Raw genomic sequence first — 25,842 nt, 5'->3', positions numbered from 1 at the left:
GGCTCTGAGTGCCTGTATACTGGACTTTCTGAGCGAAAGACCCCAGGCGGTCAGGGTGGGGGGTCAGACCTCCAACACCATCACCCTGAGCATCGGGTCCCCCCAGGGCTGTGTTCTGAGCCCCCTGCTGTACTCACTCTACACACATGACTGTGTGGCCAAGTTCAGCTCCAACTCCATAGTGAAGTTTACAGACGACACGGTGGTGGTGCGGCTGATCTCGGACAACGACGAGAAGGCCTACCGGGAGGAGGTTGAGGTACTGGAACGCTGGTGCCAGGACAACAGCCTGCTCCTGAACATTGGTAAAACCAAGGAGCTGATCGTGGATTATAGGAGAGGACAGCAGGAGACACACACACCACTGATGATAAACGGGGCTACAGTGGACAGGGTGAGCAGCTTTAAGTACCTGGGGGTCCACTTCTCAGAGGATCTGACATGGTCAACACACATAGACACAGTCGTAAAAAAGGCGAAGCAGCGCCTCTACCACCTGAGACAGTTAAGGAAGTTCAGAGTATCGGGGAAGATACTCCAGTCCTTCTACTCCGGAGCTGTAGAGAGCATCCTGACCGGAAACATCACTGCCTGGTATGGAAACAGCACGGCACAGGACAAGAAGGCCCTACAGAGAGTGGTGCGCTCAGCTGAGCGTACCACGGGTATTGCACTACCTCCCCTGCAGGTTCTATACAACAAGAGGTGCAAATCCAGAGCCTGCAGAATAATGAAAGACCCCCACCACCCCAATAACAGTCTGTTCCAGCTGCTGAGGTCAGGCAGACGCCTGCGAACCCCAGCTACTAGGACAGAGAGGCTTCGGCTCAGCTTCTTCCCCCAGGCCATCAGAGTCTTGAACAATGAACACGGAGTGCCACAGAACACTGAACTATCCACACACAAGCGCACATGAGCACACACACGGCACGCACGCTGTGCACGCTCGCACACTAGCAGCCACTTTAACATGAGCAGGCACACACTCATGCCGCACACGCCCACACTTATGGCCAAAAGGAAAGGTCACTTTAAAAATAGCATAGCAACAGTAACAGTGTATTGCACTACCAAAGGATCTAGCATGTCCTACATGCTATGTAAATAACTATGTACAGATACCGAGATGTCCCACCATGTTACCTGCTTGTTACCTGTTTATTGCACAATGTTGTTTTTTATTGGATTCTATTATATGTTGTACCACTGTATTGCACATCGTTGCGGGCAAGACCACCCGCATTTCATTGTATACTTGTATGCCGTGACAAATAAAACTCTTGACTTGACTTGACTCCTCTCCCCCTCTTCCTCCTCTCCCCCTCCTCCTCCTCCCCTCCTCTCCTCCTCCTCTCCCCCTCCTTTCCCCCCCTCTCCCCCTTCTCTGTGTGTTCAGTCAAAGCCCTTCACTGGAAGGCGTGGTGTCTAAGTAGCAGGGTGTAGTTAACGCAATCGCCCCACACAACACAGTTTCTGCTGAAGCTGTGGTTTCAGACATCCTACTCTCTCTCTTTTCTCTGTGTTACTAGGACTGTTACTGGACTTCAGCCATGACTGAGGGAGAGCTTTGACTTCCAACAGGAGTTTTGGCTTATAGTGTTTTTCCCCTAATTCTTTGATTTATTTTGCGGGCGGATATTAATAAGTTGGTCTCCTGGGGAGTCAAACTCTCTCAACTTAGGCCAGTTGTTTAGTTCGGTCGGGAAGGACTTTAATACGTGTGGAAAATACCAGAATGGCTGCCCCTTCACTTCTGCTGTACATTGACAGGTAGGCCAACAGGAGGTGTTTTTTTGGTGTGTGTGTGTGTGTGTGTGTGTGTGTGTGTGTGTGTGTGTGTGTGTGTGTGTGTGTGTGTGTGTGTGTGTGTGTGTGTGTGTGTGTGTGTGTGTGTGTGTGTGTGTGTGTGTGTGTGTGTGTGTGTGTGTGTGTGTGTGTGTGTGTGTGTGTGTGTGTGTGTGTGTGTGTGTGTGTGTGTGTGTGTGTGTGTGTGTGTGTGTGTGTGTGTGTGTGTGTGTGTGTGTGTGTGTGTGTGTGTGTGTGTGTGTGCGCGCGCGCGTTCAGTCTTATATGGAAAATAAATATCTAATTGCGATTATTTTGACTGATATTGCGAATGCCTCATGTCTCTTATGTCTTGTACTTTAGTTTTATCTTTTCGTACCCTACTACCACTACTACTGCTACTACTACTATCACCACTACTACTGTTATTACTGGTACCACCACTACTACTGCTACTACTGTTATTACTGGTACCACCACTACTACTGCTACTACTACTATCACCACTACTACTGTTATTACTGGTACCACCACTACTACTGCTACTACTACTATCACCACTACTACTGTTATTACTGGTACCACCACTACTACTGCTACTACTACTATCACCACTACTACTGTTATTACTGGTACCACCACTACTACTGCTACTACTACTATCACCACTACTACTGTTATTACTGGTACCACCACTGCTACTACTACTATCACCACTACTACTGTTATTACTGGTACTACTACTACTGCTACTACTAATACCATTTTGTTTTTTATTGCCCTTTGTACACCGCTTTGAGGAGGGCTTTATTTGAGAAAATTCAAATTGTAAATCCGGATTTGTTTTGGCAGTTTGAGAGTTGTATGTTGAGTTTTTTTTTGTGGAGGACATCTTCAGTTTTGCAGGATTTTTGGAGAAAGCATGGCACTTGAGACAAAACACACTTTATCCTATATAATTGTATTTGAATTCCTCTTGTTTCTTTGTTTATATACATTGCGTACAGCTTGTGTTATATTACGTTTTATTGTATTTTCTTGTTCTTGTGGCCATCTTGGTCTATATGTCATTTGTCAAGTAATTGGTCAAGTATATTATTATATACTTATTGTTATGTGTCTCTTAAGCCCATATGGGCTGGGCATACATCTGTATGTAAGACACGAAAATAAAAAACATCAAATCAAATCACTACTACTGCTATCACTACTACTACTGCTATCACTACTACTACTGTTATTACTGGTGCTACTACTACTACTACTACTACTACTACTTGCTTGTGACTTGTGACTGCAACTTGTTCCTGTTTGCAGACGACTCAGCCCTGCTGGTCTCTGACAAACACAAGCTACAGGTTGAAAAAACCCTCAGCTCAGAACTAGGCAAAATCTGCATATGGCTCGCTGATAACAAACTATCATTACACCTGGGCAAAACAGAGTCCATTCTCTAAGGTTCAAATAACAAACTCAGCAAGACCGACGGCTTCTCAGTTACAGTGGGTGACAATATTGTCACAAGGAAAGAAGATATTACCTACCTGGGTTCCATCCTAGAGGCAAATCTTTCCTGTGACAAAATGGCATCCAATGTAATAAAAAAAGTCAACCAACGAACTCGATTCTTGTACCGGATCTCCTCTCTGGTAAACAAGAATACCCTGAAGACTCTGGCAGGAGCACTCATTCAAGGGTACTACGACTATGCTTGCACCTCATGGTACCAAAGCACCTCAAAGGCGCTAAAAACAAAATTACAAACATCTCAAAACAAACTGGTCAGACTACTGCTTGACCTTACTCCTAGAACCCACCGCACCCCTGCCCACTTTGACACCTAGGATGGCTTAGAGTAGACGACAGAGTACAGCAACTTGCAATGGGCCTGGTCTACAAGATACACTACACGACCAAGGTACCCATGTGCATGTCAAAATACTTCCCAAAGGTCAGTGAATACCATGATCACAACACCAGAGGGAGCTCCACAAATCATATTAAACCCAGATTCGGCTCAAACAAGGGACTAAACACGTTTCGCAATTATGCCACATCAATGTGGAACGCCCTACTCAAAGCTGTAAAGGAATGTGAATCACTACCCACTTTCAAAAACACTCTCAAAGAACACCTACGTGAGACTGCAATTCGAAACTGGCCCCTGTAAATGTCCTAACACAACCCCCTCCAATGTACAGTAAATTACCAAGTATGGTCTTGTCAATATTCCAATGTACAGTTTTGCTTGTACAGTTGTACAGTGTCCCCCCCCCCCCCCCCACCTACCCAACCTCCTCCAATGTACAGTTTCTATGTCAAATGTATATACTCTCTTTTCTGGACTCTTTTCGTATCACAAACAGTACTGTATTTGCAAATCTGGTATGTCATAAATGTATAGATGTAGCAGTACTGTCTATCTGTATGTCATGTGTGTCATATATGTTATGATGAATTGAAAATGGGGGACCCTGATGTAAACAAGACGAAAGTCTTTCTCTGGTCTGCATCCCCTTAACAATTGTATGTATTGAGCTGTACTGTACTGTACCCATTCTGCAATCTGTTAATAAAGTTTTCAATCAACAACTGTACAACTGTACAAGCAAAACTGTACATTGGAATATTGACAAAACCATACTTGGTCATTTACTGTACAACAGGCCTCTAACTACAGACCTGGTATATCTGTCCTCCTGTTTGGAACTACACAGTCCCCTCTAACTACAGACCTGGTATATCTGTCCTCCTGTTTTGAACTACACAGTCCCCTCTAACTACAGACCTGGTATATCTGTCCTCCTGTTTGGAACTACACAGTCCCTCTAACTACAGACCTGGTATATCTGTCAGCAGAACTACACAGTCCCTCTAACTACAGACCTGGTATATCTGTCAGCAGAACTACACAGTCCCCTCTAACTACAGACCTGGTATATCTGTCAGCAGAACTACACAGAGGGGGGGAGGAGCCAAGCCATGTAGGATCTTATAGGTAAGGCAGGCATCTTTGAATTTAACAAGATTGTCCCAGCTCAGTAGATTCTGGTTTGTTATGCTATGACAATGGTGGTGAAGAATGGCGCTGCTCCGACCGGCCGCCTTTCTGTTAGCTCCGTCGAGACTGTGCTTACTTTTGTTAATTTTTATAGTTTTAAGAGTTTTATTTGCACCAACTGTTGGTGCATTATATGTGTATGACCGTCAGTCAATCATTGACATTGGATTAAGGAAAACTTACCGATTGGATTGCTCTCTGGATCGGATTGCTGAACAGCAGCAGTGGCCCGCCGAAATCCTTTGTTGTGGCCGAGGCAAGGAGAAGGCACGACGACGTGGAAGAAGAGCCGGGGTCCGGAATAGATTGAGGTCCAAACGACACAGAACCACATTGCCCAGCATATTGTTGGCCAATGTGCAATCGATAGGAAATAAACTGGACGACATCAGAGCACGGATCCAATTCCAGAGGGACATTCGGGACTGCAATGTCCTCTGTTTCACAGAAACTTGGCTGTCTCCAGACATCCCGAATCATGCAATAGAACCGGCAGACCACTTCTTCGTTCTCCGCAAGGACCGGACGGCAGAAGAGTCACAAAAGACGAAAGGAGGCAGCATTGCCTTCATGATAAACAAGGAGTGGTGCGATTTAGGCAACGCAAAGGAATTGTCTAACCACTGCTCCCCAGACCTGGAGTTTATCACGATCAAATGTCGACCCTTCTTTCTCCCGAGGGAGTTAACGTCCATCATCCTCATCGGAGTGTACATTCCACCACACGCGAACACTGGGGCCACACTTTCAAAGTTACACGACGAGGTAAACAAACTACAGATAGCTACCGTTGACGCTGCCATTTTGGTTCTGGGCGATTTCAACAGCGCGCGTCTTAAAAAGGTGTTGCCGAATTTCTATCAGCATGTGACCTGTCCCACCAGAGGCGAGAACATATTAGACCATGTATACTCGCAATTTAAGAATGGGTACAAGTCACAGGCTCTTAGTCCATTCGGTAAGTCCGATCACGCCGCCATCTTTCTTTTGCCAAAGTACAAACAAAGTCTCAAGCGAACGCCGGTAGTATCGCGAGAGGTTAAGCGTTGGACCGTGACGTCAGAGGAGACACTCCAAGCTGAATGCACAGACTGGAGTGTATTCCGTGATAACACAGCCAATATTAACGAATACACTGAAACGGTGCTTGACTTTGTCTGTACTCTGGTAGAAGAAACAATCCCCTCTACCACAATTAGAATATACCCAAATCAAAAGCCCTGGGTAGATAAATCCGTCCGTGAGGCTCTGAAAGTGCGCACATCAGCCTACAACACCGGGCTGGTGACAGGCAACATGGAAGAACACAAGACGGCAAGATACAACGTCAGGAGAGCAGTAATAGAGGCAAAACGGCGTTACAGGGATAAAGTTGAACTTCAGTTTGAACAGGCTGACTCTAGAGGTATGTGGCAGGGCCTCAGAACGATGACAGATTACAAAGGCACCTCCCTCAAACTGAACAGTGACATCTCCTTAGCAAATGATCTCAATTCCTTCTATGCGAGGTTTGAGGCTGTGAATAACAACACCAGCCTACAAACCACGGCAATGGGGGGGGGGGGGGTCTACTGATGGAGACTCAGTGTTCAGGGTAACAGAGCATGAGGTGAGGCGGACCTTTAAAAAAGTGAATATCAGGAAGGCAGCAGGACCGGACGGCATCCCCGGCCGCGTCCTAAAAGTCTGTGCCGACCAACTGGCCCCGGTATTCACTGACATCTTCAACCTGTCCTTGGAACAGGCTGTCATCCCCACCTGTCTGAAGAAGTCCACCATCATCCCTGTACCCAAAACATCTACGCCCTCTTGCCTCAACGACTACCGCCCTGTAGCTCTCACCTCCATAGCCATGAAGTGCTTTGAGAAGCTAGTAAAGGGCTACATCTGTTCCTCCCTCCCCATCAACCTGGACCCCCTGCAATTTGCATACCGCCCCAACAGGTCCACAGAGGACGCCACAGCCCATGTGCTGCACACAGCAGCATCACACCTGGACAAGAGGAAGGGGAACTATGTGAGAATGCTGTTCATCGACTACAGCTCAGCATTCAATACCATAGTCCCCTCCAAACTCATAGCCAAGCTCAGGGACCTGGGCTTGAACTATGACCTCTGCCAGTGGGTCTTGGACTTCCTGACGGGCAGACCCCAGGTGGTGAGAGCAGGCAACTGCACCTCCTCATCCATCACGCTCAACATAGGGGCCCCCCAGGGCTGTGTTCTGAGCCCCCTCCTCTACTCCCTGTACACACATGACTGTGTGGCACAGCGGAACAACAACACAATCTAACTTCTAAGGTCAACATTCTCTGAAGCTGCACAAGGAGGAAGAGGAGACTAGTTGGTTATTAACTTCAACAGCTACTTATCACGGGGCAGAGGGGGAGGGTGTTGCTAACATTTGTCCTTTAGTTTATACCTTTTAGTGTTCGCATCGTCGCTAGTCGCGCCCCCCTTTGCAATCAATGACGAACGCTAACCAGGCTAGTTTTGGGAAAACTAAAGGACAAATGTTTCAACCAACCAACGAGACACGTGCTGTTTGAAGATATCTAACCAAATACCTCCTGTTTAACTTCTCTGTTCACCTCCAGATCAGAGCTTTAAATACCTCCTGTTTACCTTCTCTTTTCACCTCCAGATCAGAGCTTTAAATACCTCCTGTTTAACTTCTCTTTTCACCCCCAGATCAGAGCTTTAAATACCTCCTGTTTACCTTCTCTTTTCACCTCCAGATCAGAGCTTTAAACCTCTCTTCCGTCTTCCTCCATGTCTTCCTGTTTACAATGCCGTATGGAAACTGTCTCCGCTCTGCTGTCGTCGTCCTCAGGCGCTCGGTGTTGTGATGCTCTTGATTACATACTTTCCTTATTCAAACAGCATCTCAGCAGGTCTCTGTCAGCTGTGTGTGTGATTGTGTTTTCCTTCATGGAGGAGAAAGCATGCCTGTGGCACATTCCTCTACAGGTGTCACACACACGCACACACACATATACACGCATGCACACACACATATACACGCACTTACGCACACACATATACACGCACGCACACACATGCACTTACGCACACACATACACACACACATGCACATATACATGCACGCACACACACATACACACGCACTTACGCACACACATGCACATTTGCACGCACGCACACACGCACTTACGCACACACATACACATGCACTTACGCACGCACATATACACACACACACTTACACACGCACTCACGCACACACACGTTCTTACACACGCACGCGCACACACACACATATACACGCACTTACGCACACACACACTTACTTATACACGCACTTACACACACACATACTTACACATGCATTCACGCACACACACACACGCACGCACACACACATATACACGCACTTAATATACACGCGTTCACGTACACACACACGCGTGCACTTACACACGCATTCACGGACATACACACGCACGCACACACATACACACGCACTTACACACACACGCACGCACACACACACACACATACTTACACACGCACACACACACACGCACGCACGCACACACACATACACACATACTTACACACGCACACACACACACACACATACACACACACACATACACACATACTTACACACTCACACACACACGCACGCACGCACACACACATACACACATACTTACACACGCACACATACACACGCACTTACACGCACACACACACATAATTGTTGCCGTGGTGGTGTGAGTCGAGCCAGAGAGCATCATGGTCCTTTTGAAGTACGTCAGAGTTCTCATCTTTACATTTAACCCCTTTCACTGCCACACTACAGACGGTTAACCTTTCACTACCACACTACAGAAGGTTAACCCTTTCACTACCACACTACAGAAGGGTTAACCCTTTCACTGCAACACTACAGAAGGGTTAACCCTTTCACTGTGACAATACATAAGGTTAACCCTTTCACTGCCACACTATCAAAGGGTTAACCCTTTCACTGCCACACAATAAATGGTTAACCCTTTCACTACCACACTACCAAATGGTTAACCCTTTCACTGCAACAATACAGAAGGTTAACCCTTTCACTGCGACAATACAGAATGTTAACCCTTTCACTGCGACAATACAGAAGAGTTAACCCTTTCACTGCGACAATACATAAGGTTAACCCTTTCACTGCCACACAATAAATGGTTAACCCTTTCACTACCAACCGTCTGTAGTGTGGTAGTGAAAGGTTAACGAGTTATGAGTACTGGCTAAGCGTCCCGCTCTTAAGCCGTTCCGAGATATACCTCATCTCATGTACCTACTGTACACCATCAACGAAAAACATACACCCATCACCTGCCGGGCTCCGCCCCTATAGAGGCGTACTCTATAAGACATTAGGCATGGTCACCAAACACTCTTCCTCGCAAAAAACCCGTTTCCAGGAAAAGATTCCTCAAGGGAACTCAGGGCCGCTTAAGAGCGGGACGCTTAGCCAGTACTCATATAACTAGGTTATATACATAACCTGTCGTTATATAGCGCACTTGGCCATCGCGTCCCGCTCTTAGGCCATTCCGAGATATGGGGTAGAGCGGACGCGAGGCCCGACAGATGCACCCCCTGAGGACCCGTAAGCCCACATCAAGCGGTTGGGGAGTCCCGTCACCCCATCCTTCCTAATGAAGGGGGGGTGCAGTCAACTCCACCCGAGTGCGAGCAAGAGGGAACTAGAACCCCTTGAACACACAGCACAGGCGGAACCACGTGTGACCCAACACACTGTGGCCCATACCCACACACTCCTGCTACCCTACCAAAGGACGGGAAGTAGGAAAGGCCACAGACCCCAGAACCGCCTGGGAGACAGAACCCCCGGTCATGTCCATGAGGTAAAACCTTACAAAGGGGCCCGGGGAGGACCACGAAGCTGCAGCACAGATGTCCTCCACCGAGGCCCCACCCAGCAGAGTGGCAGAGGCTGCCACCCCACGAGTGGAGTGTGCCCTGACGCCCCCAGGGGGATCCAGCCCGGCCAACGTGTAGGAGAGGGCAATGCCCTCGCACAACCAATGGGACAGGCGCTGTTTCGATAGTGCCTTACCGGCACGAGAACCACCGTGACAGACAAAAAGCTGATCGGTAACCCTGAGGTCCTGAGTACGGCTGAGGTAAATTCCCAAAGCACGGACCGGACATGACAGGTGAAGGCCCGCATCTAACTCACTAGCGTGAGGAGGCGGATGAAACGCCTGAACCACAATATCTCTGGAGCGGAAGGAACTCCGGATATTTTTAGGCACGAAGGCAGGATTAGGCCGCAGAGTGGCACCGCAATCGGAACGAAAAGACAGGCACTCTGGACGTACCGAAAGAGCACAGAGCTCACCCACGCGTTTAGCGGAGGTGACGGCCAGCAAGAACGCGGTCTTGAACGACAGCCGTCCCAACAGCGCTTGCTCAAACGGGGCCAAGGACAACCGACCGAGGACCAATTGAAGATCCCAACTCGGAGCCAAAGAGCGTTGCACCGGCTTAACGCGTCGAGCGCCAAGCAGGAAACGCTTCACAAGAGGGTGGCTGAACAAGACATCCCCCTCAAATCCCTCATGATAGGAGGATATAGCTGCTGCATATACCCTCACCGTCGAAGCCGACAGTCTAGCAAGGAGAGACTGGAGGTAACCAAGGACAGCATCCAGGGGGCAGGAGACTGGGTCCCGGCCCCCCGCCTTACACCACTCTTGGAACATACGTCATCTGCCCGCGTAAAGCGCGACAGTGGAGGGAGCATGCGCATTCCAGATGGTATCAACCACAGAAGGGTCCATCCTCTCCAGACTTACCCTCCTACCAGCCACACCATCAGACGTTGGCCCAACACCGGGTACTGAAACAGCGACCAGTGTTGCTGAGAGAGGGCCGTCGCCGACCAAGGAATAACCCAAGGCGGAGCGACCAGTAGCTGGATCAAGACCGGGAACCACACTGCCGTGCTGCGCTCCTTCCGTATCCGCTCCAACAGCTGACTCAACAGCTGTACAGAAGGAAAGGTGTACAGAAGACCGGGCGGCCATGGAAAGATCGAGAAGGCATCCACCCCCAAGGGGGGACGATCTGCCCGACTGACCGAGAACCACAAGGGGCACTTGTGAGAACGTCGGCTCGCAAACAGATCCACTGAGGCCTCCCCGAAGCGATCCCAGATCTGTCTGACTATATCGTGGCGGAGTTCCCACTCGTCGTAATGAGGACCGCCCCGAGACATCATATCTGCGCCCACATTCTCTACACCAGGGATGTGGAGCGCCCTCAGACTGCGCAGCCTGCGAGATGCCCATAGCCAAAGTTCGACCGCCGCCCGGTGTAGGCGGATGGAACGAGTCCCACCCTGCCTGTTGATATACGCCGCTGCCGCCATACTGTCCGTTCTGACCAGAACGTGCTCGCCTACCACCAGGTGGTCGAACCATTTGAGGACCAGGAGGACCGCCTTCAATTCCAACACATTGATGTGCGGGGTAGACGGGCCAGCATGGACCTTCATCCAGCTGCCCCCCACTGCGTTGGTCCGACACGTCCCTCCCCAACCCGTGAGAGAGGCGTCGGTGAAGACCGTGACGTGTGAGCGCCTGCTGCCCATGGGGACCCCAATGGTGAGGATACCCAGCCTCCTCCAATGGGCGAGATCTCCCCATATCGACAAAGGAACCGTCAACCGTTTCCATTTGTCCCTCACCGGATCTATTCCCATAGAGAAGAACCACCTCTGTATCCTCCTCATGAAGAGGAGGCCAAGAGGAACCACCGTGTGAGCAGATGCCATCATACCGAGCAGGCGCATCACTTGCAGCGCCGTGACCGTCCCTCCCAGACGGAAACCCCCGAGCGCGTGTAGGATAGACACCCTCCGCTGCTCCGAGAGGGTTACAATCATGGGCCTTGACCTCAGCGTCAAGCCCAAGTACTCCACCTGTTGACTGGGAAGAGGCGTACTCTTCTTCCAGTTCACAGCCACACCCAGCCTGGTGAGGAATTCCACCACCAGCCTGGTATGAGACCTGGCAACCTCCTCCGACCGGCTGAGGAGTAGAATGTCGTCGAGATGGAATAGAACCCGTATTCCCCGACGACGTAGAGGCTACGCACTTGGTGAATGTGCGGGGAGCCAGAGAATAGCCGAACGGCAACCTCTGGTACTCGTACGCTACACCCTGAAACAGGAACTGCAGGAACTTCCTGTGAGGAGGGAAAATCGGGATGTGAAAATACGCATCCTTCAGGTCTATGGAGGTGAACCAGTCTCCCCTTCTGACGGCAAGCAGCAGGAGTTTGACGGTCAACATCCTGAACGGTCTCGCTACAATCATACGATTGAACGCGGACAGATCCAGTATAGGCCTGACCCCCCCCCCCCTTTTTCTTGGGCACCAGAAAATAACGGGAGTAGACGCCTGACATCGCGTCCTCTCTCGGGACCACGACTACGGCCTGCTTCGCCAACAGAGATTGGATCTCGTCGGCCAGGGCTGTCACTGCTTCCGACCCTGACAATAAGGTCGGCACCAAACCTGAGAACAGAGGGTGGGGTTGTGCGAACTGCAAAACAAGCCCCCGCCTCAACGTTCTCTCTATCCACCCCTCCAAACGGCATTCTTGTCGCCATATGTGAAAATAATCCCACAGCGCACCCGCTGTCAACTGACGCTGGGCTGCAAGGAACAGTAGATAGTTGGCCCGGTCCCTCCCGCTGTGCGACGCACCCAAGGGGGGACCCCGACAGAAAGGGCCGGTTTGATACGGGAGAAGCTGCCATCAAACTGGTTGACACACACCCCCCCCCTGAACACACCTCTAGCGCATGCTGAGGAGTTGTTCTACAGCTAGACACGCAAGGCGTGAGGACCCCATGGGCTCCTACACGCCGTAGCCCTGCAGTGATATTGCTATCACCCAAATCACGCTCGCCTCTTCTTTGCAGACCACTGCCGCTCTCACAGGAGTGGGAGGCATCAGCGTGACACCCCGCCTGGCGAAGGCGAGGCCGGGGTAACCCTTGCTGTGCATTCAACTGAAGAGGCCTCGAGTCCCCCTGCTGACCACTGTAACTAGTGGCAGCCGTAACACCAGGCTCACCCATCACACAACGTGTGGTGCAGGAGCCACGCGACAGCACAACATTCTCACAGACAGACCCAGGCTCAGCCATCAACTGGGTGTCAGCCCCTGTCCCCATGAGAAGTGAAAAGTGGGGCCGCATGCGCTTCAAAGAAGGTTTGCGGCCCGCAGCCAAAGGAAAACGATCAGAGCCCCTCTTCCGTTGGTGACGGAGAGAGGATTGAACGGGGAGCGGGCTGCTCGCGGCAGAATGACGACGGCTTGTTTGATCCAAGTCGAATTCACCCAAAATGGCCGATCCCTCGGCCGCCAAGGCTGTCGGCCTTGTGGATCCCCGTTGACTCTCCGCCCAGGGTACCACTGGCGGGGGAAACATGGCCGCCTGTCGAGGGCCTCGCCACAGTCGTTGACGAGACCGTGCTCCAACCTCTGGCTGCACAGCGTGAGGCGGTGTGGGACCCAGATCAACAACCGCCTGCGCCTCCACAGAACGACCAAAAAGTCCTTCCGTGGAAAAAGGAGTCGTGAGGAGAGAAAACCTATCCTCTTCCCCAAGAGGAGAGTGCTCCAACCAGACATGCCTAACAACAAACGTTGATAGCATCCTAATCCTACCCGCAGTTATAGCTTGCGACTGAGTCAAGATCTCTAACACCACAAACATGCAACATGTTTATAATGTCGGCTGGACGCATAGCCCCACTACCCGACGTCAATGTGGATAGGAAAATAGCCAGCTGAGCCATAACACTGGCCGCCGCTACAAACCATCCTGCAGCAGTATACCACTCATCCGTCCATACTGCCACCCTCCGAGCCGATTCGCTCTCAAGCATCGGCCGGGTGGGACATCGTTCATCCCCGCAGGGCCACAGGATCAAAGCTACCTGGCTACTTAGCCACGGTACACCCGGCCTGCACCCTGTTGTTAGCCCTTTTACCTGTAAATAAGACTCAGCGAAACCCCCCACATTAGCAACCGACTGACCTTCATCAATGAACCGGGCAAGAGGAGGGAAAAGCGGCAACGTCCCGCGGCGGGGAATATTAGAACAACAACGATACGGGAAGCACAGGGTCACCAGAGGAGGTCAAAGACCACCCCAACAGGCCCCTCTTCGCCATGCGTGAGAGAGGAGCGAAAAGAATGGAGAACCAGCCCCAAGCACACCGTACTTGGTATTCCCAGGCGGTCTCCCAACCAAGTACTAACCAGGACCAACCTGTGTAGCGGCCGAGATCTGACGAGATCGAGCGTGTACAGGTTGGCATGGCCGTAAGCCATTACGACAGTGCTGAGTACAAAATGTACCCAACCAGGGTCTCCATAGCGCTTAACCCTGTGACACCCGGACCGACCTGGCATTTTTCCCCCTGAAAAAAGCCCAAGTCCCTCAGGGTACCAGAACAGCAGATCTGCATCCCCGGCGGACAACGGGTTTAACTGATCCGGACCAGCGTGACCAGAACCAGTCCTGTGCCCTAACCACGCCGACATGCCTACTCCAGGAGAAGGGGCAGATATGCGTGTTGATCTTAAACATGAAAAGAAGGCGCCACCCAGACGTTCGGGGCGAACCGCGCCCGGTGGCCCACCCCCAGGGCGTGAGACCCCTCTACATATGTTCAGATCCATTCCGTCATCATCCCCCAGATATGAACGAGAATCCGTCGACAACCAAAACAGGTCGTCGGAAGAGGAAAAACCTCCATCCCAGTTGCTTTATAAAAACGCTGTTTTAACCCCAAGCAATCAAGGCGTGCCAGTCAGTCGCCTGATTACAGAACACCCCGAGCTAGCACTATGCGTGCGTCGGGACACAACCACATCAATGAACAGGCTATTTAGACCTGTCATTGAATCCCCAAGGCGCCCAGGGGAACGACAAGAGGGGTGTGATACTTCCTAACTCCAACTCTTTTTAATAGAAAAGAAGGAAGCACCAACAGCATGTATCCCAGTCTACACAGCCGGGGGTAAAAAAAATTCACATTTTTACATCCCACCACCCTCCCATAGGAAGGAGACGGAAATCCCCAGAGAGACTTCCCACGCGAGCTGTACAGATTGAAAAGAATATATTGCACCTTGAGCCATGTAAAAGTTTGGTTTTAGGGCTCTCCGGGGAGGAGGCACTGAACCCATACACACTCAATAATCGAATTGAATTGAATACACACACAATAGAGTAAGACTCCTTCTTGAGGTTCCACTCACCTTGACAATCTGAGGAGGAGGCTCTGTACTCTGAGGAGGCTCCCTCACATGGAAGGAGAGTCCCAACTCACAGAAGGCCCGAATAGGAGCTTCGTGAGGAGGAGCCCTGACCACCCCCCGAAACAGATCCATCACATGGACCTGAACAGCACACGGAAGTCCTACCAACAGAGAGGCGCACAGTGACGTACTCTATGGCGGGGGAATTTCTGCGGTGCACACGCCCAATATTCCAGGGCGTGGGACCAGGAAACTCCCTCCCCCCCCCCCCCCCCCCCCCTCACCCTGTAACGTGCCGAACCGCAACGTGACAGGAACCTTGAAGGACAGGTGGGTTTACCCCTGATCAACAGAAAAAAGGGGGAGGAAAGGTTACCGGTTCACCCCTTTACGACCCCACACCCATGATACGATGTAATGACAAAAAGAGTATGACGCAGTCATAGTCAGCTCCATGAAGCGTCTAACAGCTTCACACAGCGCATGTGCTAACCTGCTATCTGATTTTTACTAAGGAAAAAACACAGAATAGAGAGGGCCCTCCAAGAGCCCCGGTACCAAACTTACACATGTGCTTCTGTGGCCAGCCCAACCCAGTTGTAGGTCACACGACACACACAACCCATTATCACCTACAAAAAATGGCAAAAACACTCTACAGAGGAACGCCATTTTTCATAATGAGAGAATACATAATTCTCGATTAGTATCGGCCACAGGCCTTGCTAAGCACACACGAAAAGCGACCAAACAATCTTTTCTTTTAGGAAAATAAAGTTCCTCAAGCAGTTTCAGCACAACCTCAGCAATCAAGCTAAGGGTTACATCGTATCCCTACCACACAGTGACACAATATAGTGTAACAACATGTCGGAGAGGAGGATGAAGAAGTCCCCAGGGAACCGGGGGAAAACACAACCCTCCTACTTTACCCTTAATACGGCCAGTTAAACAGGTAAACCTGTTAATATGTGAACACACTGTTCATTGTCATTACAGGCTGAGAAAAGAATCATTCTTTACTCATATGTCACTAAGCATAGCTTTATAGGTTAGTTTAACCCCCTTAGTTGTGAGTACACGGTACATGAACACACAATGTTTCTCAACACAACAAACCAGATCATTTTCACATCTGTAACAAACAACCCGATTTGCATGGAGAAGCTACTACCAGTGACAAGACAATTCACACATAACTCGCGTCGTATCCTAAATGTAGTGCAGCAACACTCGTTTTGGAAAACATCGTTATTTACAAACCATTTAGAAGGGAAAGCAAGAAGAAGTGTTCAAGGTCTGGTCAGGACCTTGCCTACCTTGAGCGCAGATCAAGCGAAACTGCAGTCTCTAACAAGGCACCGTAGTAAACACAGCCGTCCTGTGTTGTCGACCTGGGCAGCATCGCCGCTCCATCCTGCCGCTACGGTCCGCCTTGTTGACGCAGTCCTCGCCGTCCTGGCTCAGGGCAGGTTCGACGAACATCCTCTGTCAAAGATGACGTCGTAGTCAAGAGTGTTTAAAACATGTTATAGTCACAGCACGTTCAACAGTGTAGCATTAAGCTAACGGCCGCCCTCGGCCGATAGCAGCAAGCTAACGTTTCCTAGCCTAGCCTAGGTAGGCCACAACTAGCACGCAAGCTAACGTTTCCTAGCCTAGTGATCACAACAGGCTAGCGCCGCAGCTAACAGCTGACTGGCTAACAGTAGGCCACCACTAGCACATAAGCTAAGCAGCTATCACCTGAACTTGTACACAATGATATAACAATCACTCAGACAGGCCGCCGTTCTGAAACCCTCCTCACTGTTTAAGAGAGAAGATAAACGAAATGTTAACACAGTTTTACAACAGTGATTTTACCAACACCCGGCGGGGCCAGCACAATACCCAACTGGCCTGTAGCTGACTTGAACACAGATTTTCCGATAACGAACATCCATGCCCATATTTCCTCGTGAGGGAATACTCTCATTTGTATATGAAAGACGGGGCCTACACGGTGACAGAGAAACATCCACTCGTCCAGAAAACACAGGGATCACCAGTGTTACTGGTCGTGGCCCACTAGTTAACTATAATGGGCTTCAGACCAAGGTCTTCCGCTGTTGCCTAAGAGGCTGAACAAAAGACCCTAATCTGGGGCCGGTGTTCGTAAACATTGTCAGCTAGTCCCCATAGCACTAACAGACAAGTAGAGCTTGCAAGCAAAACATCACTCACCAACCAGCGTCCTACAGTCCAGCTGTGTCGCTGAAAGGCTTTACCGCAACCAGCCCCAGCAAGGAGGACTGCAGTTGAGAGGCATGTAGCGGCATAAACTCCCAATACGAAACCCGACGGAGGTGTAGAATGATCATCATCTTCCAGACACTCCAGTACGAAGACAATATCGCCGTATTTTCTCAAATAGTGAGAGAGAAAATAAAGATATGATGTCAACGTATCTCTTGTTTTCCAACTTCCTCCTACTAGCAACACGTCAAGTGGGGATCTCCGAAGGCTTGTGGTGAAAGCGAGAAGGAGGAGAGCAGGTGACCACACACCTGCTTATGTAGGTAAGCTGATAGGGGTGTGGTCAGACAAATATTGGGATATAAAGGTACATTGTGGTCTTTATTCAGTGCGCATGCACATGCGGGGATAGTGCATGAGTGACGCCGAGCGGATCCACTATGATACAGAACCTTCTGTAGTGTGGTAGTGAAAGGGTTAACCTTCTATAGTGTGGTAGTGAAAGGGTTAACCTTCTGTAGTGTGGTAGTGAAAGGTTAACCTTCTGTAGTGTGGTAGTGAAAGGTTAACCTTCTGTAGTGTGGTAGTGAAAGGTTAACCATCTGTAGTGTGGTAGTGAAAGGTTAACCTTCTGTAGTGTGGTAGTGAAAGGTTAACCTTCTGTAGTGTGGTAGTGAAAGGGTTAACCGTCTGTAGTGTGGTAGTGAAAGGTTAACCTTCTGTAGTGTGGCAGTGAAAGGGTTAACCTTCTGTAGTGTGGTAGTGAAAGGTTAACCTTCTGTAGTGTGGTAGTGAAAGGTTAACCTTCTGTAGTGTGGTAGTGAATGGTTAACCTTCTGTAGTGTGGTAGTGAAAGGTTAACCTTCTGTAGTGTGGTAGTGAATGGTTAACCTTCTGTAGTGTGGTAGTGAAAGGTTAACCGTCTGTAGTGTGGTAGTGAAAGGTTAACCGTCTGTAGTGTGGTAGTGAAAGGTTAACCTTCTGTAGTGTGGTAGTGAATGGTTAACCTTCTGTAGTGTGGTAGTGAAAGGTTAACCGTCTGTAGTGTGGTAGTGAAAGGTTAACCTTCTGTAGTGTGGTAGTGAATGGTTAACCTTCTGTAGTGTGGTAGTGAAAGGTTAACCGTCTGTAGTGTGGTAGTGAAAGGTTAACCTTCTGTAGTGTGGTAGTGAAAGGGTTAACCTTCTGTAGTGTGGTAGTTACACAGGGTCATTTATTATTCTTTTTTTGTCGAGATTATAAACAATATTCATAGTTATTGTAGATATTTTCTTCTCAAAACTACCCAGGGGGCAGCTTTAACCAAGCGGGTCGATACGACCTCCTCCTCATCGGTAGCATAAGCAAATAAATGTAATATTCCACCATGTCTTCATTCAGTTATGATGCCGTTTCCATGACGCTGGCCGGCCTCCTGTCACAGCGGCAGTAAAGACCGGGACCCTGCCACGGCTCCATAGCTCATTATGAACACAGCAGCCATGAGATCTCTTTCTGAAAGGCTAATGTGATCAGCCTCTGCTCATGGAATTCATTTAAAAAACGTGTCCCCTCTGTTTCAGAACAAACAGACGCACCTGCTTGGTTTTGTTTGCCCTCGGAGAGTTCCACCTGAGCGTTTCCATCTACAGAGCAGTGAGGCTGTCCCCGAACCCTGTTTCTATCATTATAGATCCTACTGGATTGCATAGTCTATCGGTGACATTTTTTTTGTTTACAGTGGTGGCTGTTCATGTAACATGTAAACAAAGCACTCAGAAGAAAATAAAGGGAAAAGACGAGCCGTGTTGCGGTCCGACAGCAGTCAGACCTAATATCATATAACGCAGACTCGCTTTTATTTTATTTTTATTTTTTTGCTAACGTTCGAACCCATTAACACTTTGATCGCCATGGTTAAATTCATAATTTACCATCCCTAGCCAGCTCTATTTGTCTATGGAGAAGTTCCCCTTCTTTGCAGGGCTATAACTTTTTAAATTCTATTGCTAAATTGACATTATTATGGCCCATTCAATGTCCTATATGTATTGTTCAGGGTGTATCAATGTTATACTTTTTCATTCACATATTCATACTAAAATACGGTCTAAAGTATAAGTATGTTTTTATCGTTTTCTGCAGCTTTCTCCAGAACTTGATTTATAGCTCCAAATGCACTATATTGATGATCAAATACAGTTTGGTAGCGATCGGTGCCAGATGAAAAATTTCAACTGGAGGTACTTCTAGAAGTTATCTGATATTGACCGGATGGGCTGGGGGTCGTTTATAATTCCGTGGGCAACGTTATATCATTCGTCTAGTGTGGGTCATATGGTCATCAGAGCAGTTTATATGGAACACGTTAGAAAATAACGCTGGATCTTACCGTATGTTCCTCGCGCCGTTGGACGATCAGCTTGGAGTAGACAGTTTTCGATTATGGGATGTTGATATAGATGAACCATTTCCAGGTTGTATAATATTATATACGTCCAAATAACGTTGTTTATTGAGTTAGGGCGAGCGATTGATCATCCAGTGTGTTGAGATGGAGTCCGGCTACCGATCGCGAGTGCCCGGACGACATATGGATGAGCACTTCCTGTTTGGCGCGCCCCTCCCTCTTGGCTGATCTGCCGATCGGCCACCAGATGGCGCTCTTGAACCGTTAGACAGTTGAGTGGAGCTCACCAGTACATCTCATGTCTCCGGAGGAGAAATATGATTTCGATCACAGATTTTTGAATTATTGATATCAAAGACGAGTTACGGCGTCTTCGGCAGAATGAGCATGGCTAGGAAAGACGTCCAAAGGCGTTTTCGGCGATTAAAGTGTTAATTAAAATCCGAACGCCAGCGTACAGGGCCGCGGGAAGTCAGTCAGAGTTGGGGGTGCGGTCGGAGTCGGAGATAAATAATATAATAACGTCATGCGTGCGTGCGTGTGTGCGTGTGTGCGTGTCTTTTTTTGGGCCATGCAGAGTTTGTTTGAGTAACATTACTTGCATGTGACCGGACGGTATAAACTGTATACAGTATAAACGGTATGAATTTGTGCTACGGTATGGATTTTGACTATACCTTGTGACCGGTAGACTAGAGCAGCTAGTCACAGCAGTAGCAATGACGTTAATAATAATAATAATAATAATAATTAATTTATTTTGTATAGCGCTTTTCAAGCCGCTGACAATAGGCAAAAAAAGAAACAAAGGAACATAGAACCACAGGGAAACGGAGAACAATAAATAATATACAGGAACATAAAACCACGAGTAACGGATAACAAATACAGGAGTGAGTAGGGGAGACAGTCGGGAAGAAAGTAAGGGAAAACCAAGGGGGGTGGGGGGGGCAGGAGAGGAGAGAACATAGGGCAGGGGAAAATGGTGACAATTCACTCAACGTTTGCAGTGGTCGTTGCATAGTGTTTAATTGTACTGAGTTTTTGTCCACTTGCTCACGGACCTTGCCATAATAGTTTTGGCATTTCAATTTGGCTAAGGAGGCTGAGAGGAGACTTGCTTTAGCGCAGCAACGGGCTAACGTTAGCCGCTAAGCTAACGTTCTAACGTGACTCCGCGACACCAGTTTCATTAGTGAGGAAAAGGGGGGGAGGGGTTATATTGACGAGGCTTGACAACAGAGGTTCAAAGATAACTTCACATTTCCAACTCTGTGTTGACAATGACATCCTGGTGTGACATCATCAACTGCGGTAACTTAGGACGCTCAAACCTCAAACTCAAACCTATTACATCACGCTCTCTCTCTCTCTCTCTCTCGCTCTCGCTCTCTCTCGCTCTCTCTCTCTCTCTACGTTTTCAAACACGTACACTAAAGTTAAGTTATGTTGGAGTTTTATTGTGTTTGAGTTGTTTGAGGGAAAGAAACCTCCTGTCGTCCTGCTGTAGTTTTTATTTTCACTTTGTGCCGCTTGATTTGATTGTATTTCATGAAAAAAGTGTTTTTCAGAGATGGAAATAACTTGAGAAAAGGTTTTGCATTTTTCTATTGCAGTTTTGCACAATAAATGTTCTTAAAATACCTCTGTACTATGTGAAATATGTCCTAGTAATACAAGAGTACAGTAATAATAGCTGCCATACCAGTGTTTTACCCCTTCAGAAGCATTTATATCTATAGATATTTTAAGATAAATTAATATACATGTGATATATACCGTTACCGTCTATGCTTCAAATTATACCGTGATATAAATGTTAGACCATACCGTCCAGCCCGGGGCGACAGTGGATCGGGAGGTAGAGCAGTCGTCTGGTAATCTGGAGGTTCCCGGGTTCGATTCCCGCTCCTCCCGGGCACCGTGTCAAAGTGTCCTTGAGCAAGACACTTAACCCCTAACTGCTCCCAGTGAGCAGGTCGGCACCTCGCATGGTCGCCTCCACCGTCGGTGTGTGAATGTGTGAGTGAACGGGTAAAATGTGAGCAACAACATTGTAAAGCACTTTAGATCAAATCTCTTATATAAATGCAGCCATTTACAATGACCCAGCACACGATTGTAGGCTAACAATAAAATAGTATGTATAAAATTTGATCATCATAGAAATTTGTTTTATTTATATACCAATCATATTGACGGCCGTAATATCGGTTTTCGGTGTCGCCCCAAAGTGTCCATATCGGTGCAGTGTATCATAGACTGTACACATGGATGATAAATAAAAGGAAATGATTGGCTAATAGGGCTTATTGACAGAGGAAGCCTATCCGGAGCTGCTTGCATCAGTGATTTAGACTCGGGGTCAATATAAGGTCAACATTCCAAGCCGATCGTTCTTACTTCACGGCCAGTGTGTCACGATATAGAGCGACGAGAGACATGTTGTGATCGAAACATACAGTAAGAGAAGTACATGTTACAGTAAGATAAGTACATATTACAGTACAGTCAAGTAAGGCTGAGACCACTTATCGATATATCGATATATATATTATTTAACATTAGTTTGTGTGTGATAATAATATTATTTTTTTATCCATTTTTTCTTCTTTTTCTGTTTTTTCTCCCATCCCAATTTAGTCGTGCCAATTCCCCCCTACCCTGTCTTGATCGTTGCCCGCATATGCCCCCCACTGGCCGGTTGTAGGGAGGATAGAAGCCTTGCATCACATGTCCCCTCCGATACATGTGGAGGCAGCCTGTCACATCTTTTCACCTGCCAGCGTGGACTCATTGGCGAGGTGTAACGTGTGGGAGGCTCACACTACCCCTGCTACTTCCTGTCTCTGCTGTGCAGGCGCCCTGACCGACCTGTAGGAGTCGCTGTTTACAACGACCAGATTACCACCCATCGACTTCCACCCGCTGACTCTGCCAATTGAGTCAGTATGACGGCCGGCCCAAGCCGGAGGCAACGCTGACAGCCGGATTCGATACCGGTGTCTCACGCGTTGGTGACGAGCGCTTAGACCGCTGGGACATTGATTGATTGATTGATATTATATTATTGATATTATTATTTTGACATTGATTTGACATTGATATTATATTATTGATATTATTATTTTCGTACATGCTATATTCAGTATGTTTGTATGCCAGTGGTGATGCTCTAAACTCAATTTCGTTGTACCAACAATGACAATAAAGATTCTATTCTATTCTATTCAGGGACACACACACACACACACACACACACCATTAGCGGCTGGTACAATCGCAGCCTGGTGGGTCGCAACCCACGTTAGGTCGAGTTGCAAATGTAATGCTCTAAGATGCTCTGGAGCAATCTCTCTCTCTGTCTCTCGGATCAATCCAATAAAATAATTAACACATGTATGTTGTCATTTTAAACAACTCACCATTCATTCATTATGCATCAGCAGCAGCTAAATTAATGTTATAGTTCACAACACAGCAGCGCGTTTTGAATCGCTAGCCTATTATCGTCTCAGCAAGCACAGTCAATAATTTCCGTAGCCGCATTTCTCGGAGACAGCTGTGTAGCGAGAGCGCGAGAGAGAGAGAGCGAGAGAGACTTACTGTTTAGTCAAACGTCCAGGGCAGGAGGGCTTGATAAAGTGTATAATCCACTGTTGATGTATTCCAGACCACTGTCCACTGTCCAGACTGCATCCGCCATATAGCTTGTTAGCCAAGTGTTAGCTGTTAGCACCACACAACACAAGTACTTGATTTCTTTGTCCATTTCCGCGTCGAACAGACAGCAAACTACCTGGTGTTCTATCGCCATGCTCTAAGACAAACTCTAACCTTAACCAACTTTGAAAGAGTGCCTAAGCTTAACCGTCGAAAGAACTTGCAGTCACGCTCTAAGATAATAGCTGCATCTCACAACAACACAACTATCTACCAACCTAGAAACTGGCGTCGGCCAATCAGAGAGCGTCTCCGCGAAATGCGGCTACGAAAAAAAAAACTGACGTCGGCCAATCAGAGAGCGTCTCCGCGAAATGCGGCTACGGAAATTCTTGACGCTGCTATGGCTGCTGGCTTAGACCGCTTCAAATCGCGCCCGGTTTCCAACATAATACATCATATTTCAACGCACAGCGCGTTACGCACTGATTGGCTGCGACGGATACAGCGATGACGCACTCAGAGCGTTATTGCGTCTAGCCCGGGCGAGAAATACGGCTAGGAGCCGCTAGGAGAAATGCGGCTATGCTCAGTGAGTCACTTCCTGTTCAGGAAAACGAAAAAAAATTATTTGATATATTAACGTTATATTGTGCATTGGAAACACAAACATACTTAAAATGAGTAAATATTATTCATTTTAAACATGTTTATATTATTTATAGGGCTATAAAACAAAAAACTAAACAAAAAAATCTTGTTCTTCTCTCATTTAACCAGGGTTCACCAGGGGGGTCGGCGCCCGAGCGCCCCTAGTGGCCAGCCACCACTGACACACACACTGGTAGCAGAGACACACAGAGCGCACACACACACACACACACACTGGTAGCAGAGACACACAGAGCGCGCACACACACACACACACACACACTGGTAGCAGAGACACACACACACACACTGGTAGCAGAGACACACAGAACACACACACACTGGTAGCAGAGACACACAGAACACACACACACTGGTTGCAGACACACACACACACACACACACACACACACACACACACACACTGGTTGCAGAGACACACACACACACACACACACACTGGTTGCAGGGACACACAGAACACACACACACTGGTAGCAGAGACACACAGAACACACACACTGGTTGCAGGGGGACACACACACACACTGGTTGCAGGGACACACACACACACACTGGTTGCAGGGACACACACACACACACTGGTTGCAGACACACACACACACACACACTGGTTGCAGGGACACACACACACACACTGGTTGCAGGGGCACACACACACACACTGGTTGCAGGGACACACACACACACACTGGTTGCAGGGACACACACACACACACACTGGTTGCAGGGGCACACTTACCAAAAGCACGAGCAGTGAACTCCAAGACCACGTGACTGAACTCAAACTAGAAAGAAACAGACTAAGAAATGACGTAAACTCCATGATCAAAACTGCTAAAAAAAATTTCATCAATGACAAAACCGAGGAAAACAAAAATAAACCACGTGAACTTTGGAAATTACTCAACAATCAACTAGGCTGCAGTAAAAAACTCAAAACCAGGTTCTCAAACATAAACATAAAGACGGACAACACGCTCATCACAGACAAGCTGGATGTAGCCAATTACTTAAACACTTTCTTCACAAACATAGCCACAACACTGGTAAACAAACTACCCTCCCACTCAGGGCAGTATGGGGTAGAACACATAGTAGCATACTACAAGAACCTAGGCGTCCACAAAGACGACTTCAAACTGGAAATAGTAACTACAGATGAGGTACTCAAAAAACTGAGCGCCCTCCAACCAAACAAGGCCACTGGCCATGACAACATCCCCTCCAAATTCCTCAGAGACTCAGCAGCAGCCATCACACCAGTCATCACACACATAATAAACCTCTCCATAAAACAGGGACACGTCCCCAAGGACTTCAAAATTGCGAGAGTAACACCCCTGCACAAAAAGGGCAGCAAATTAGACCCGGGTAACTACCGCCCTGTTTCTATCCTTACATCCATCTCGAAAGTCATGGAAAAAATAGTATACGAACAGATCGAAAAGTACCTCGCGGAAAAAAATCTAATCTACGAATTCCAATCTGGCTTCAGAACATCCCACTCCACTGACACATGCCTTCTCTACTTGAACGACCACATCAAACAAGAGGTGGACGCGGGCAAATACTGCGGCATGGTCATGCTGGACCTACAAAAGGCCTTCGACACTGTCAATCACACCATTCTGATTGACAAGCTAAAAGCAATTGGTTTTGATAGTTTATCAGTGAGCTGGATACAATCCTACCTGGAGGGGA

At 48.2% G+C, this 25,842-nt stretch overlaps 1 protein-coding gene across 2 annotated transcripts in view; it reads left to right on the top strand.

Moving 5' to 3' along the window:
* The window catches only part of tbc1d14 (TBC1 domain family, member 14), a 206,705-nt gene that overhangs the window by 33,511 nt on the left and 147,352 nt on the right, over positions 1–25,842 (top strand). Inside the window, exon 1 of one of the 2 annotated variants that reach the window (XM_084312895.1) lies at positions 1,718–1,770. The exons of the other annotated variant lie outside the window; for it this stretch is intronic. Within the exon in view, the coding sequence (XP_084169021.1) occupies positions 1,736–1,770 (35 nt within the window). The 5' untranslated portion in view covers positions 1,718–1,735. Of the gene's footprint in view, positions 1–1,717; positions 1,771–25,842 lie in introns of those variants that run through there. 2 annotated transcript variants of the gene reach the window in all.

Source organism: Notolepis coatsorum (genome assembly GCF_963971535.1).
Source record: "Notolepis coatsorum genome assembly, chromosome: 4".
NCBI lineage: Eukaryota > Metazoa > Chordata > Actinopteri > Aulopiformes > Paralepididae > Notolepis > Notolepis coatsorum.
This window is presented reverse-complemented; position numbering and strand designations above follow the sequence as displayed.